At 38.5% G+C, this 15,862-nt stretch overlaps 2 protein-coding genes across 3 annotated transcripts in view; one reads left to right on the top strand and one right to left on the bottom strand.

Moving 5' to 3' along the window:
• The window catches only part of LOC113494781 (attractin), a 34,814-nt gene that overhangs the window by 10,301 nt on the left and 8,651 nt on the right, over positions 1 to 15,862 (bottom strand). The window contains exons 4-17 of one of the 2 annotated variants that reach the window (XM_026873246.1): positions 15,031 to 15,111; positions 13,805 to 14,036; positions 13,236 to 13,376; positions 12,496 to 12,641; positions 11,817 to 11,935; positions 6,250 to 6,399; positions 5,716 to 5,824; positions 4,671 to 4,782; positions 3,945 to 4,052; positions 3,158 to 3,305; positions 2,684 to 2,759; positions 1,746 to 1,858; positions 1,212 to 1,322; positions 941 to 1,026 (exon numbers count right to left, since the gene is read on the bottom strand). In XM_026873246.1, the coding sequence (XP_026729047.1) occupies positions 941 to 1,026; positions 1,212 to 1,322; positions 1,746 to 1,858; positions 2,684 to 2,759; positions 3,158 to 3,305; positions 3,945 to 4,052; positions 4,671 to 4,782; positions 5,716 to 5,824; positions 6,250 to 6,399; positions 11,817 to 11,935; positions 12,496 to 12,641; positions 13,236 to 13,376; positions 13,805 to 14,036; positions 15,031 to 15,111 (1,732 nt within the window). The remainder of the gene's footprint in view (positions 1 to 940; positions 1,027 to 1,211; positions 1,323 to 1,745; positions 1,859 to 2,683; positions 2,760 to 3,157; positions 3,306 to 3,944; positions 4,053 to 4,670; positions 4,783 to 5,715; positions 5,825 to 6,249; positions 6,400 to 11,816; positions 11,936 to 12,495; positions 12,642 to 13,235; positions 13,377 to 13,804; positions 14,037 to 15,030; positions 15,112 to 15,862) is intronic. The other variant, XM_026873247.1, reaches the window with a different exon arrangement.
• On the top strand, positions 8,373 to 11,222 carry LOC113494782. Its single transcript, XM_026873248.1, has 3 exons — positions 8,373 to 8,571; positions 8,656 to 8,721; positions 8,824 to 11,222. The coding sequence occupies exons 1-3, from the start codon at positions 8,488 to 8,490 to the stop codon at positions 11,101 to 11,103; spliced, it is 2,430 nt and encodes an 809-aa protein (XP_026729049.1). The 5' UTR covers positions 8,373 to 8,487; the 3' UTR covers positions 11,104 to 11,222.

Genomic DNA, 15,862 nt, shown 5'->3' with positions numbered 1-15,862 from the left:
TTTAGGAGTACCGTTTTAGGCTGAGGCTAGACGTGCGTAATTCTGTGAGTCGTGAGTAGCAGAATTATAGCGACAGAAATTCTACTGCATTCGGTTTCATATAAAAGTCCTATTTGATTCACCACGTCGATGCCAAATAAGGAGCTCGTGGCAAAGCTATAACTGTATAAGTGAATCGATCACAGGTTAAGCAATGCTTGAGGCGGTTGGTCCGTAGATGGGTGAGCATCTTTGTCATAACGAGTTCCTCCGTGTTTCGAAAGGCACTTTAATTGTGGGTCCCGGCTGTTATTCATACATCTTTGACAGTCGTTACAGGTAGTCAGAAGCCTGAAAGTCTGACAACCAGCCTAACTAAGGAGTATCATGTTGCCCAGGTAACTGGATTGAGGTCAATAAGGCATTCGCTCCTTGTACTTAGTTGAAACCGGATAGACTGGAAGCCGACCCCAACACAGTTGGGAAAACACTAGGCCGATGATGGAGACACAAAATGAGTAATAGTTGTGTTAATGTAGTAGTAGTTGTAACTGAATGAGCTCGTCTGGCAGCCTAACAGAATTACTCTTGGCAGAATCAACAACCAAAATTCTGCGACTCACAACTCAAAAATATACGTTTGTTTGGCCTCATTCAGTCTATTTTAAATCTATCTAAATGGTTTAAAACGGCAGTGCGACCATTTTCCTATATTTCCCTTAGACACATGAGAGAATCTCTTCTTTCACTGTTTAAAGTCTTCATGAAGCATTTCAGAGTGAATTTATTTACAATTGTGGTACATAAAGCAGACTTAATGCCACAAGGTATCTACCAGTCACCCACCTTTGGGTCAAATGGAGAAGCAGCTAGAATAGGTACAACAGTACAATTCGAAATAATCAAACTACTTCTAATATTTAAATAGAAATAAATTGCTGTGTAGTGTATGTTCACTCACCTAATGTCTTCCGAAGAATTAACTGGCTTACACTTTATCGTGTCGTAGTCCCAATAACAAGCTCGCTGGCTTAGCTCTTCTGATCCCTGTTAAAAAATCGATTACATAAAAAATATACCTATATTGGTATAAGAATTAAATCAAGAAATTTACAAAAAAGTAATAAATCACAAGCAGCGATCGCTTGGATTTGCATCTTATGCCCTTTAAAACAAAGTTCAAACTCCAATACTCTTTCACTTCTAGCTATAATGATAATAATACAACATACATGTGTATGATGGTGTTGGTGGGCTAAACAAGCTGCGCAGGAGTGGTATCGGCCGCAAGCCTCGCGCGGAGACTCGCTGTCCGACCCACACTCGTCTATTGACAGCGCCATCTGTTACAACAAATGTGTAGTTAGATTTAATAGAAAATGTGTGAATGAATACTGTTCAAAAACACTATATTTTTTAAGAGCTTCTGCTTGTGTGAAACTTGATTAACCTTTAAGTATACTTAAAATCTAATTTTGACACTTATTCACCCCACAGACAAAAAATAACCGTAACTTTATATACATTATACAATATTGTTTTAGCAACAAAAACGTCTTCAGAAAAAAAAGTACCGATCCAAACTTGATGAAACTTTTATTGGACCAAATGACAGTTATTCACATTATATAAAAAATAGAATCAACAACAGTCCCAGCTTTTGAGGTAAAAAACTTAAAAAAAAAAACAACAAAACAGGGAAGAATTGAGACGCTCCTTTTTTTTATTCACCTGAAAATGTTAATTAATGTAAGTAGAGTCCGTACCTGATGGGTATGCCTCACGCAGTACATAGCAGACGGGTAGCAGGCCCCGCACCAGGCGCAGCGGGCCGCCGTACACGCCCCGCACGACTCCGCGCTCGCACAACGACGCTCGTCTACAATATACATAGTTATTATTCTAATGGTTTTTTTATTAAAAAGACTCCCGAATTTAATCCTTGTGTCGCGGGGGGTTCCACAAATATTCAATCCACATGCACAAAGACATCCAGACTCGGGACAAGCTTTCGTGGATCAGACAAAATCTTGTCCTACGCGTGGATCGAACCAGCGACACGTCGCGCTCAGTGGGTTTGGTATGACCTCAACCACTCGGCTATCCATGCAGTCGGATGGAATATAATAGTTATATATCGATATATATATCGAAATAGTGTAGGTACACAATACTATGTAAAAATAAGCGTTATTATCGCCAACAAACTGTTATACAGTTTGGCGATTTTTTTGACTATAATTGTATGCCTTTGTTTTGAATAAATAAATAAATAAATATAATACTAATGTTTATCGATAACGTAGTGGTCGGGCGATCTCGAATACAAGTGCGGGTTTGAGGTATCGCTATTTATATTGATCGATGAATGAATGAAAATTGTATTAAATTTTAAATTTGTTCAGCAATTGTAAATACAGTGGAATTGAGGCCCACGTAGGGCTGGTAGTGGTCGCAAGCAGACTGAAACAGTCTGCTCGAAGATAAATGAGACAGACGGTTTACATAACTGGGCTGAATAATAAGAATAGCCAAAAATTGAAGTTAATAATGAAAAGCAATGTACTAAGCTCTAGTAACCCTTTCTTTCTTGGATCACATAATGCTTATTTCCGCGGGGATCGATACCGCACCTTGTCATGCTCAGTGAATTTGTCGTGATGTTGAATATAATACATATATTTAATATTTAAAGTATGCTTACCCTTACCAAACCTAGGTTCCGCGAGACACGCTTTCACCGTGCCGTCGAAGGACTCCTTCCAGCCCACTTCTTCTAACTGAAAACAAATAAGTATTCATACACAGGACAGAAACAGGCACATACGTACAAGTAAGGTTAGTGTGTGGAAGGGTCCACAGTTGTATATAGCTATAAGATATTTTGAAACACCTATTTTATATATTGTTTTACGCAAACAAATAATATGAGTATGATTATGATATTCATTCTAAAACGCACACAACATTCGAAAAGGCCTTGGGATCGAACTCAAAACCTTTATCTTGGCAGTCCTTTGGACTCAACACTAGGCATTTAAAAAAAAAACGACTCCCGCAGTGAGGAGTTTAAACCTTGTGTCGCGGACAAACATTCAAATCCCATGCACAATACACCCAGACTCAGAACAAACATTCGTGGGTCACACAAATGCTTGTCGTATGCGTATGCCCATACCGGCAAGCACTTGGCGTCGGCGGCGCGCCAGACGCAGGCGGTGGCGGCGGCGCGCGCGGCCTGCAGGCACGCGGCCTCCGCGCCGTGGCGGGAGCACGCCGCGCCCGCCTCGAACACCAGCGCGTCGCCGCGGAGGCGCCCGTCGAAACTGCCAATCAAATACTATTTATAACGTAAAATATTTTTTTAATTGATTGCTTGAGAAGGGTCTCCATATACAATATATTGTGTATTTGATTACCGACAAGCAAGCTTATTTTTTTTTCATTAATTGCTTCGAAAGAGTCACTACGACTAATCTTTTTGGCTTTTATGTAATCAGTCAGTTTGCCTTTGATTGCTTCATTAAATTTGATCAATAAGTTGGATTGATTATATAAAAGTCAATATGGCTGCAAAGAGTGTATCTTGTGAGATGACGTAAGATAAAAAGGTCTAGAAGCCAAAGACGTATTACGCCGACATAAAATAATTGGGATAAAGACAGGGGAACGATGGATAAAAATTGGTCGAACCCTATGTGCTTCAGTCGCTTTTTTTTAATAAATCGTAATCGTTTATTCAATTGAACGTCATAGTTACACAGAACGCTCCCCGTATCGCCCAACCTTCACCGCTTCCTAAGTGCTCTAGCTGTAAAGAAACGACGCAACAAACTTCACAAAATAGCACGCTGTAGCTTTGTTACAAACCCAACTGTTAATAAGTATTTAATTTCTGAGAAAACAATTAGACATTATATTACACTATGATTTTATCTCATCATCTACAGTCCAGTAGTCCTCACCCAGCATGAATGAACACAGCCTTCCTATCCCGCAGAGTGATGGGCGCGGCCGCGTGAGCAGCCCGGGCGGCCCCACGCGCTCCTGCCGCCGTGTACCACACGCCGCATCTATACATAAACATGTTGACTAAATTTAATTTCGTCAGAAGATACTGACAGTTACCTATAGACATAACTGTAGATACCAATACGTCAGTCAGACAGACAGCCTAATGCTGTAGGGGTTCAACCCAGAGCGCGTCGATTCTGGAACAAATCGCTTAGCTGTGAAACACCCTTCAAGTAATTTACTCTTTTTTACAGGAGCCATGATCGACACTCACAGGTCAACATTATTATGGTTGAGAAAGCGTGACAGCGCAATACACGGTAAATAGCGGAATCTCTATTTCATAATAGCAAAACAATTATTTTAAGACCCCGGCGGTAGGCCCCTTATACAGCCTTTAATTCAACCTCATAAATATATACCTATTATAAAATAAGTTTATTCGAGTGTCATAAGATTGATATGTCTGTCTGCCTGTGGCACCCGAAACGATTGAGCGATTTCAATTTAGTTTGTTTTCTATTCAGAGTGAATTATGTGAAAGTGTTCCATATTAAATAAATATTGGTCGAGCTGTTTAGAAGTTGAGGAGTCTTTTTCTTCAATTCAATCAACACCACCTACACAAAACCTTTCTCCTTCCCTGCTGGACTGACACAAACAGACCCACATCTCACCTGACATCGTACAGCAGCGCCCCCGCCGAGTAGCACTTGGAGGCGGCCGGGTTGGCCACGAGGGCCGCCGCGCTGTCGTTGTGCGCGTTGCCGCCGAACACCAGCATTATACCTGAGGACACAACATTACGACGTCAATAAGAAGTGGCGACAGGGATCTCGGTAAGGGGTCTATTTATTATTTTAGTAGGGGAGGGTTCAAGTATTACGTAACGTAATTCTTGTAGGTTTTAGACGCCCCCTCTCCCCTATGTTACGAATCATAACGTTTTTCTGTACCCCAAATCCCAGAACGTGACGTTAGATTTTAAATTTTCGCCGCAAAACATAGACGAATAGGGTTGCGGTGATATATTTGAATAGAAAAAGTAACGTAACGCGTTGTTTAAACACCCCCTGCCGCCCTTGTAACGCACCGTAACGGTTTCAAAAACCCCCCTCCCCCTAAAACCCTAAATTGCGTTACGTAATACTTGAATGCTCCCTAAGAATCGTGAAGTATAATAGCACTGTCTTATTATCTCGTTGAATACTCAATCTTCATTGCTTCCATAATGTACATTAATAGTTGGTAGGTTATATAGGTGCGCAATTATGGACCCTGTAGGGCATAGTACATTTCTAAGAGAGAGGAAGAACGCTTCCTTATATACTATTATTTAATATAGTAATACTGTCATTAATTCTATTTAAAGCTTTAGGCTTTTTATATCTTCTTTATTTTATACAATTTTAATCCAATAAATAAAAAAATAAAAAGGAAATTTTACTGCGTGATTGTTGTAAATAATAAGTAACGAGTTTTATTTGAAAGACCTCGAACGTTGAACAATTTTAATCCAATAAATAAAAAAATAAAAAGGAAATTTTACTGCATGATTGTTGTAAATAATAAAGTATATGAGTTTTATTTGAAAGACCTCGAACGTTGAACAAAAAAGAAAAGCGTAAGTACGACAATAGACAAGAGCAAGTCATAGACAATTTTAACAGATAACATAGACAGATTAAATCTAATATTGGATGAGTTCCACAATTTTCTTACCTGGAGTAATAAAAGTGGCAGTGTGTAAGTATCTAGGTGTTGGCGCCGATTGTAGAGGGCGCCACAGTCTTAACTCAGGATCGTACTCGAACAGGGAAGCCGACGGGGCCTGCGGAAATTATATACACGTATTTTTATCTTGAAAACAAAAAATTAAGAGAATACAGTGATTTTATATCTCGTGCAACAACACTTACGAGTACGGTTTCTACTAGCCGGCCTCACTACCATACCTTTCTTCATGCTATCATCCTTACTTTTAAAGTAATATAATAATGAAGTTAAATTAGTAGATTATTCGATATTTTTAGAAACCTGTCTGAGGGACTAAACAGTGTTTTAAGGTGAGTATTTTTTTTAATCTCAAGAATTTAATCCTTGTGTAGCGGTGGGTTTCACAAACATGCACTAAGTATCAGTGGTGAGCAGCCGAAGACATATCCCGATGGCGTACAATCACAACTGGACCTATGTCCAGTACTGAACGAATATGAGCTGATAATGATGATGATGATGTGTGACGGGTCGAGGTACCTGCGTGGCTTCGGACTCGGACACGAGGCCGCCGTGCAGCAGCACGCGGCGGCTGAGCGGGTCCCAGGCGGCCGCGTGCGCGAAGCCCGCGCGCGCCGCCCAGCCGCGCGTGCGCGCCACTGCCCACACGCCCTCCTCCACGTAGTACTCCTGCGCAGGGCACAGGCCATATACAACGTGCTATTGCACATAACGACTTACAATATACCACCCAGTGCACGTAACACATACACATAACAACATACCACCCAAACTCCAAACGTAGTTGGGTAAAAGGCTAGGCGCATGATGACTCCCAAAGTAAGGAATTTGAACCTTTTGTCGCGAGGCATTTCTCAAACCTTTAAGAGCCATTTCACATTTTTTCCCGAATTGTTAAGACTTTGAGCTTCTACATTACCATCTTAGGCAATACCTAGAATTTATTGAACGAATATAAAATGTAGGTTAATCTTTTATATTGACGTTTAATGAAACACATTTACTAAAATCGCTTTGTTTTATTTGTAATGACCCATCTCCCACAACCATTTTACTGAAAAATAGCCGCAGAGTCAACTTCGGAGTCCTGAATCTATCAATCCAAACTAATATTATAAATGCGAAAGTAACTCTGTCTGTCTGTCTGTCTTTCTGTCTGTCTGTCTGTCTTTTCTTCACGCCTAAACTACTGAACCGATTTGTGTGAAATTTGGTACAGACATAGTTTGAAACTTGAGAAAGGACATAGGATAGTTTTTATTACAAAAAATAAAAATAAAAAATAAAATTTATTACGGACATACTATATAATAGTGCCATCTATTGGTCAAATGTCGAGCTGTTCCTATGCTCCGTAGATAGATGGCGTTAATCGCGCAATGGTGTCATTACACGTGTTCGGTTCATGTTATTGTTTTAATTCATCGGAAAATCCATCAGAAAAATGTAAATAAACAGTAAAAAGGTGTAAAAAAAATAATATTAATATAATAAAAGTTTTACTACAAAGAAAATGCTCTAACGGAGTATAGATAATTCTATTAGTACTACGCGCAATGGTGTCGATCGTTACACGAGTTCGGTTCATGTTGTTTTAATTCATCGGAAAAAAGTAAATAAATAGTAAAAAGGTATGAAAAAAATAATAAAATAACATATAAAAAATATAATACTACTTTTAGTACAAAGAAAATGCCCGAACGGAGTATAGATAAATAATCCGAGTTGTCACTATGGTCGATAGATGGCGTTGGGATCGAAATAGATCGCGCTATGGTTTCGTTACACGCATTTGGTTGGACATAGGATAGTTTTTATCCCAAAAATCCTGCGGGAGCGGGAACTTCTCAAAAATCCCGCGAGATCGGGAACTATGTGAGTAAAACCAAAAATCTGCCGGAAGTCACTGTTCCACGCGAACGAAGTCGCGGGCAAAAGCTAGTAATACTCATAAATGAAACTTAAAAAAATACATACAGGGTCAGACATATATTTTTGTAGACGTTTAATGAAATAGATTCCTGAATTTTATTACCATTAATGAGTAAAAAAATAAATTCTTCGACCAATTTTTCACTTTTATTTGGTTTTTTAAACGTGTTTTTTGGTTGAAATACGAAGTAATTATAAAAATAAAATTATTCCGAAATAATCTATGTTCTTTAGAGAATCGAACCCTATAGTTATTTTGACAATATTTGCATAAAATTTGTCAAAATATCAATTTGAACATCAGTCTAAATCACAATAAATTACTAAACGCAAGTGCGCACCGATCAGTACAGCGCGAGCGCCCGCCGAGGAAGGACCTGTGCCATTTTTTCCGTCGTTCCGATTTACGGGAACTCTCGAAAAAAGTGAATATTATACTGCGACCACATAATTTTGATCCGCTTGGTATTTTTTATTTGTAAGGTAAGATTTTGTTTGTTTTCAAATATTATTAAGTGTCTGTTTTGTAAAATAATTATATATTTTTGTTTTATTAATTTAGAAATGGGGCGCAAGGATTATGTGTACCGTTGTGTAAAACAAAAGAAACGAGATAACTCTGCAGCTTTAAAGCAAGCAACAGAAGCGAGGTAGATATCCACAGTTTTATTTTTTATCTATATTGTTTGTAATAACTAAGTGGGTATATCAGTTGTCTGGTAAAATATATTTATTTTTTAAATATTTAAGATTGATTTATATGTAGATATCGGACATTAGTAGTTATTTTGTTCTCATTTTAGAAATAGAAATCATCTAAACCGCATGGAAGAGGGTAGCACTTTTATACCTGATCCTGTGCCAAGTACTAGCCGACCAAGTGATAATGCAGATTCGTTGACAGTAATTGTACGTGACATTTTGACATTTAATTTCGAAAGAGTTCAGCACAGTTTATACATAGTCTTTAAATCATTATTTTAATTTTTTTAGGAGAATGAACATGATGCGGCAGCCCCTGGAGACTTAGATGAATCAATGAAACTTTCAGACTCAAACGTAAATATTTTTGGTTCTCATTATTATTACTTCATTTATTTGACGATGAACGATGAAATGCGATGTTTTATAATTAATTATAAATATGTAACTTTTTTTTAGGACGATTTCATAGTTGATGGAAGAAGGATAATTGATTTTCAATACTTCTGGAATCAATTAATTACTATAAGCGAACACAGTGAAAAATTTGGTTGCAAATTAAACTACATAAAAATAAGTAAAGAGAAACAGGTGGGTCTCATATCCAAATTTGCCTTGAAGTGTACAATGTGTGGGTCTAGATTTATTCTAAATACCTCGGACAGTACCAACACTGAAGCAAGACTTGATCTCAATGCAGCGGCGGTGTCAGGTTCAATAATTACGGGAATTGGTCTGTCTAACCTAAATGAAATCACTGCTTCGATGGATTTACCTACAATGCCGTTTCGATTATACAGCAAAAAACATGATGATATTTCCGAGATGTGGAAGACTGCGGCCGAAGAAACCATGATAAATGCTGCTAAACAGGAAGTTGAAGTGGCAAAATCACGCGGCGATGTTAGCACTGCAGGTATAGCAATGATACCGGTCGAAGCTGATGCCTGTTGGGGAAAACGCTCCTATAAAAATAATTATTCTGGCCTGTCTGGTGTTGCAGCTATAATTGGAGAATATAGTGGTAAAGTGCTATACATTGGGGTTCGCAATAAATATTGTGTCATTTGCGCCAGAGCTACAAAAACGAATCAGCCAACAAAAGCCCATAAATGCACAAAAAACCATTTCGGATCTGCAACCAGCATGGAGCAAGCTATATTAGTTGAAGGTTTTAAAACTTCCATTAAAGAGAGAAATTTAATTTACAACATACTAATTGCAGATGGTGATTCTAGCACCTATAAAAGTATATTGGAGAGTCGACCATACCCGGATATCCCTATTCAAAAAATTGAGTGCACAAACCATCTGTTGCGAAACTATAATGGAAAAAATATACTTCTGCAAAAGGATACCACTATTCCTCTGAACGAACGGAAACTTTTAAATATGGACCGACTAAAAAGATTACGCACAGCTGTTCGTGCTGCTATTAGACAAAGGCAAAAAGATAATAGTTCACATTCTTTAAAAATTGAGAACCTTCAAAAAGATATATTAAATAGTCCTCTACACATATTTGGGAACCATGCAAGTTGTGCCAGTTATTATTGCACAGAAGAACGCAAAAAAGAACTCAATCTAATCCCACAAATACCAACTTTATTCTTGAAGTTTAAAAAGAACGTATCTCAACTTGCTTTTAATTCCCGAAGCCTTTTGCATGCTTATACGAATAATCGCGCTGAACAATTTAATAGCATTGTGGCTAAAATGGTAGGTGGGAAACGTGTAAATTTTTCACTGAAGGATTCCTACACTACCCGATGCTATGCCGCAGTTGTATCTTTTAACACCGGTATGCCACAATATACATTTTATAAATCGATTTGTAATATTAGTCCAGGAAAATCATTAAAATTACTAGAAACCAGAAAACATTTAAAAAATACACGGGAAGTAAAAACTCGCGCAGGTACAGCTCGCAAAAAAATTAATTTTAACCCAGATGCTCATTACGGCAAGGATTGTGAAAGACCAGATATGGACATCACGGACTATGAGCGAGGCAAAGTATTGTTTTTAAACAATTTAAAGGAACAGGCCTCAAACCGCCATGAGATTGAGAGAGCTACGGTTCTGCAAGCAGAAAGCTCGTTATGGTTAGAGCTTAGAAGGTGTATACTTACTGCATCAACCTTTGCTAAAATTTGTAAAAGGCGACCGAACCAAAACTCGGCTCCCCTGGTAAAATCAATTTTATATCAATACAACCTGGACCACATTACCTCTATTAAACATGGTAGGGATAATGAACAAAAGGCTTTGGCTCAACTTGGTGTTCAAGAAAATTTGAACATAGAGAAATGTGGTCTTTTTATAGATGAAGAGTATTTTTATTTAGGCGCGACGCCTGATGGATTCTGCAATGAAGGCTTAGTGGAAGTGAAATGTCCAAGCTCACTTTTTGGAATCGATCCTGACACCGCCTTGCTTGATAAAAAACTAAAATGTTTAAGAAAAACAAGCCAGTTTAGAATTGAAATGAATAAAAACCATGACTGGTACTACCAAGTTCAGGGACAGCTGCACATAGCGAAAAAAAATATATGTGTATTTGCTGTATGGACAGGTCCTGAATTTCCGTTGAAGGTAGTAAGGGTAGAAAAGGACGATGTTTTTTGGCAGGAACAAATGTTACCAAAATTGATTCGGTTTTATCAAGACTGCTTGTTGCCGGAAATCATCGATCCTAGAAAGGCAAGATCAATGCCTTTACGGCAAATATTTATTTAGTTTTTAATCACACATTCATAGAGTTTGTTTCGAATCTATCCCATTGTACATCCACCCCGTGTTCTATTTTACCCTTTTTTTTATAAGCATCATTTTTTTATTAAATATTTCAAATATCAGTGTTTTTTTTATTAAACTATGTAAAAATCTGCATTACGCTAAATAAAATATTCAATTTTTAAAATTAACCAAATCATTACGATAACGGCTCAAGATTGTTTCGTCGGTCTTGACGCTCATGTTACACTGTTTATATTGCATTCGTGTGACTCGCTACGCACACATAGACAATGACGCACTCTTTTGCCTAAACTTGAGCGCAATCATTTTGTGAAATGGCTCTTAAGTTCAGACTCAAGACTCGTGGATGACACAAGTATTTGTTATGTGTTCTTTAAACATACACAATCACCTGTCACTGGCCAATAAATCGGTGACCGGTGACCAATAAACAATAACACCGCATTAGTCACCATTAACCATTCAAAAATAGTAAACTACAGTTACTGATGGCCATTAGCCATAGTATTAATTTTTCAATTGCAGAAAAACTTTTGACTACCTACTTATTTTTATACTAAAAAAATATGTCTCTATCCCAGAATCGAAAGAGAATTAATTGGATTTACAAATAATTCGTTATGTATTCAGAATAACAGTAATATCAATGTATTATAGCTATATAAATGGCTATTAAAATATGTAATACTAACCTGCACTAAATGTAGATATCCATAATGTGGTGAATGCCCGAAAAACACGAGCATCACTGGTTTCTTAGTAGCACCTAAGTAGACTAAAACAGCCGTGTGACCAGACACGTGCAGACCACCTGGAACACAAATAAAATATCTTATGTATTAGTATTCTTTAACTTAGCGAATAAGTAAGTCTATGTAATTTATATCGAAAGAACGGAAGAATATTAGTGATGATAGTGATGAACACGTAGACCTATTGACCGACCCAGGTATCGCTGGAGTGATACAGTTGAGGCGGATCTTCGGCCGCTTCAAGCCGATAATTGGCGAGAACTGGCGAAGGACGACGTAAGTCCGTCATTGTACATTGTTCAAGTATACGAAGGGTAAATACAATAAAATTGGCTCGTGACTAAAAATGGCCAAAGATAGAGAGAAGAAGGCCTTTGCCTAGCAGGTGGGATATAGATAGTTTATAAGCAGGATTAAAACATAACAGGAGTTTCGATCCCGGTTTTATGGGAAAATAAAATCGGGGAATAATTATCGATTTGAAGCGGGCACACGGGCAGCGAGCAGCAACCACTAGCAACAGCTAGTATAAGTATGTTTGTCAGTCATCCAGTATTCATAATAAAAGTTTTGCTTATTTGAGACTAGATGGCGCTATGCAAGTAGTAAGTGTCCGTACCGCAGTGTTTGAGCGGCGGCTGCCTGTGCGGCGAGCAGGACACGGGCGTGGCGTTGTGCCACTGCGGCCGCTCCGTGTTCAGCCGCACTCGCCACACCTCGTTGGTCACCTCGCCCGCGCGACCCTCTAAACCTGCTAGACCGCCGCTGGAAACGGAAACATGAATGTGAGAATATAGTTTAATATTCAGATTTATGGTGAATATGATGTTTGTCTGTCTGTGGCATCGTAACTCTCGGATTGAGCGATTTCAATATAGTTTATTATTATTACGTTTTGATGGTAAATTATGTGCGACATGTTCGATAAAATCGATTGTTATAGAAAGAAAAATCTCTGAAGCGCCTACGCCAATTTTATGAAACATTTTTGTGTGCTTGGCAGATTTGGGTACATTTGATAAGATTTGCACTCACTAGAAAATTATATGATGAAATAATTACCTTTTCGGAGCTTGTTTATAGGCTATAACTCAATTGGGTTCATAATCGAACTCATGAACATACCAACAACCAATGCTTAAGGCCTTGATCTTTATTTGTTGTTATATATCTGCGAAAATTCTATCACGTTTTATAAGATACAGGAGGTAATGGACGGCTGGCCGACAGCGATGCCTCAGTAATAAGGTTCTGTTTTTAGCCTCTTAGAGGCATTAGGCCATAAAACCATACCTCAAACCGGAACGGAACCGTTTGTCTGTCTATCAAAGTAACTAAATAGTCATCACGTCTGCTCACCCCCTCTCCGGCTCGTCAGATATAACGACGCCGCCGTACACGATGAGCTCGTGCTCGTACATAACGGCCGAGTGCGCGAACCTGGCCGCCGGACTGTCGTACGTGTTCACTGTCTCCCATTTGTCCTCCGCTATCTTATATCTGGAAAGAGAAAATTAAGTTATTTTGTTATCATCATTATTAGGCTTTTACCGGTACAGGAATAAGATTTTTATGTTATCAAGTTGTTAAATAATTATAATATATCTTAATATCAATTTGATTTGATGTTTTATGAAAAAAGGTATCAAATACACAATACTTGGGGTTATATGATTTACCACACATATATTTATTGCACCAACATACAATTTGGTATTCGTGGATGTTGCACCAGCTTTGTAAGATATTGCCTGGGCTCGAAAGTTTTATGCCTTAACCTTACCCTTAACAAACAAGCACAAACTTTTCTTGGCAGTATACTCATTATTTAGACTCGTGACTACTATCGTATCGTTCACGAATTTTTTCAGGCACTCCTGTCTTAGGCATCATCCCAATTACTCCAACGTTTCGAGCACTACACTCACCTATAGAGAAAGTCAGAATGCGCGAAGGTCTCCCCGCCGACCCTGAGCAGGTCCCCCTGGTAGGGCAGCAGCTGGTGCGCGGCGACGGGCGGCGGCTGGTGCGGGGCGGCGGCGGGCGGCGCCCAGCCCGCGCGCCACGCCTCGCGCCCGCACGCGCGCCCGCGCCGCGACCACGCGCACGCGCAGCCCCCGGCCGTGCACGACCCGCCGCCCACTGCCGCGTTGCACTCGTCTGGACGCATACGTATACATTATTATAGGTAACTCCTTTATAAAATTTAGTAACGACTCCCGCATTTGAATTGAACACGTTATGTCACGGAAATTTTTATGAAAATGCACAGACTCCCAGACTGAGAACAAGGATTTGAAGATCACAGAAACGCTTGTCCTACGCGGGAACCGAACAAGTGACACGTCGTGTCTACCACTTGGCTATCCATACAATCAAAATATTAAGAATCCACTGTCTATTCTCCTGTCTGTCACTAGGCTGTATCTCATATCAAACATAACAAACATGTAACATCACTTAACATTACCATGCGCACACGCATGTTATTCACTGCATCTGACTCATCACACGTTTACTCGTTAAATAATCATGTAATTATAATTAAAGTGATTACACTATTACAGACAAGTGTGTTATGTATTACACTTATGAATGATTATTTCAAACGTCTAGGACATGTATAACTAGTGTTTACAATGTACTTGAAACAGTCATGCAAACGGTTTTTCAAGTTTTTCAACATTATAGAGGTCACTAGTGACTGATGGAAAATTTATTACTTGGCAGTCAATGTGTACATGACCCAGCTTGTGTCTACAACACCGAGTTCTTACCTAGGTATTTGACAATTCTCCTTCAAAAGAAATGGTAAATTATTAAAAATAAGTACGTACGTAAGATTGGTGAATAGAATATTGTCATTAGATAAACCAAAATTTATACGAGACGAGAACTAACTTCTAACCTTTAAGAATTTAAGATACTTCTACATAGTCGCTTACTAATTTAAATAGACTAATAATACAACTAAACAAATATGAATATTTTACGCTCCAATATCGTAGTTTCCTTTGCAGAAGCGAGATGGCGTAATAGCGTCTCGCTTCCACAATTGCAACATCACTTTTACGTACATATTACATCTCTCTCTATAACAACAGGCGCTTCTAACGGCCTGTAAACTATAACAGCTGTTTAAATTTGTCCTCACCTGGGCATAAAGGCTCGTCACACGCGACCCCTGTCCACTGCGGCTCGCATCTACACGAGCCGTCTTCGCATTCCCCGTGATCTGGAAATTAGCAAGAAATTATTATTATTATAAGCTTTAAGAGATGTCGACTGGAGACATAATAAATACTGGTATGAGGATTGATACCACATTTTGACCACTGGGTACATAGTGAGTTAAGAGTAGAGAAGTTAGAAGAGTAGACCTGACTGGCATGTTGGTGGTTAAACAAAAACAATACCCATCCCACTGTCGTGCAAAAGATACAGGCTCCAGGAAAATTCTGGCCAAATAAGTAAATCAGTCAAACTGATCTAAGCATGTTAACAAATGGTCTTTTTGGAATTTTGCATTCGATTCATATATTAATTATCCCCATCGGTCAATTGACATTTGATCGATTATGCCATAATGGCCCACCACAATCTTTTAAAGATAAAAAAAAACCTTTTATATATAACCTTTTATATATATATAAAAATATAAGTACTATGTTCATCTCGGTATCCCGTAGTCATATTTTGTCGCATGTTAAAAGGCAACCTTAGTTCTAGAAAATTGTTTACGAGATTGAGTGGAATTTAAGTATTTTGAATTTCAAATTAGGCAGACAGATTTGAAATTTCTAATTTGAAAGTATGAAATGATATTTTTAACTTTATACCTAACTGTGTAATATTTAGATTTATTTTCAAGACCGTTTTTGTGGTATTGGCCACGGGCATACTATTATATATTATATAGGGCGCTATTATCGCCAACTGATTAAAAGTTCTGCGATTTTCTTAAATTAAGTATAATTGTATTCGTT

Source organism: Trichoplusia ni, chromosome 6 (assembly GCF_003590095.1).
Source record: "Trichoplusia ni isolate ovarian cell line Hi5 chromosome 6, tn1, whole genome shotgun sequence".
Classification (NCBI taxonomy): Eukaryota; Metazoa; Arthropoda; class Insecta; order Lepidoptera; family Noctuidae; genus Trichoplusia; species Trichoplusia ni.
This window is presented reverse-complemented; position numbering and strand designations above follow the sequence as displayed.

Coding starts and splice junctions, on each gene's coding strand:
- LOC113494782 (XM_026873248.1), top strand. CDS start 8,488: ATGGAAGAGGGTAGCACTTTTATACCTGATCCTGTGCCAAGTACTAGC. Junction 8,572..8,655: donor CAGATTCGTTGACAGTAATT/GTACGTGACATT, acceptor TAATTTTTTTAG/GAGAATGAACATGATGCGGC. Junction 8,722..8,823: donor TGAAACTTTCAGACTCAAAC/GTAAATATTTTT, acceptor ACTTTTTTTTAG/GACGATTTCATAGTTGATGG.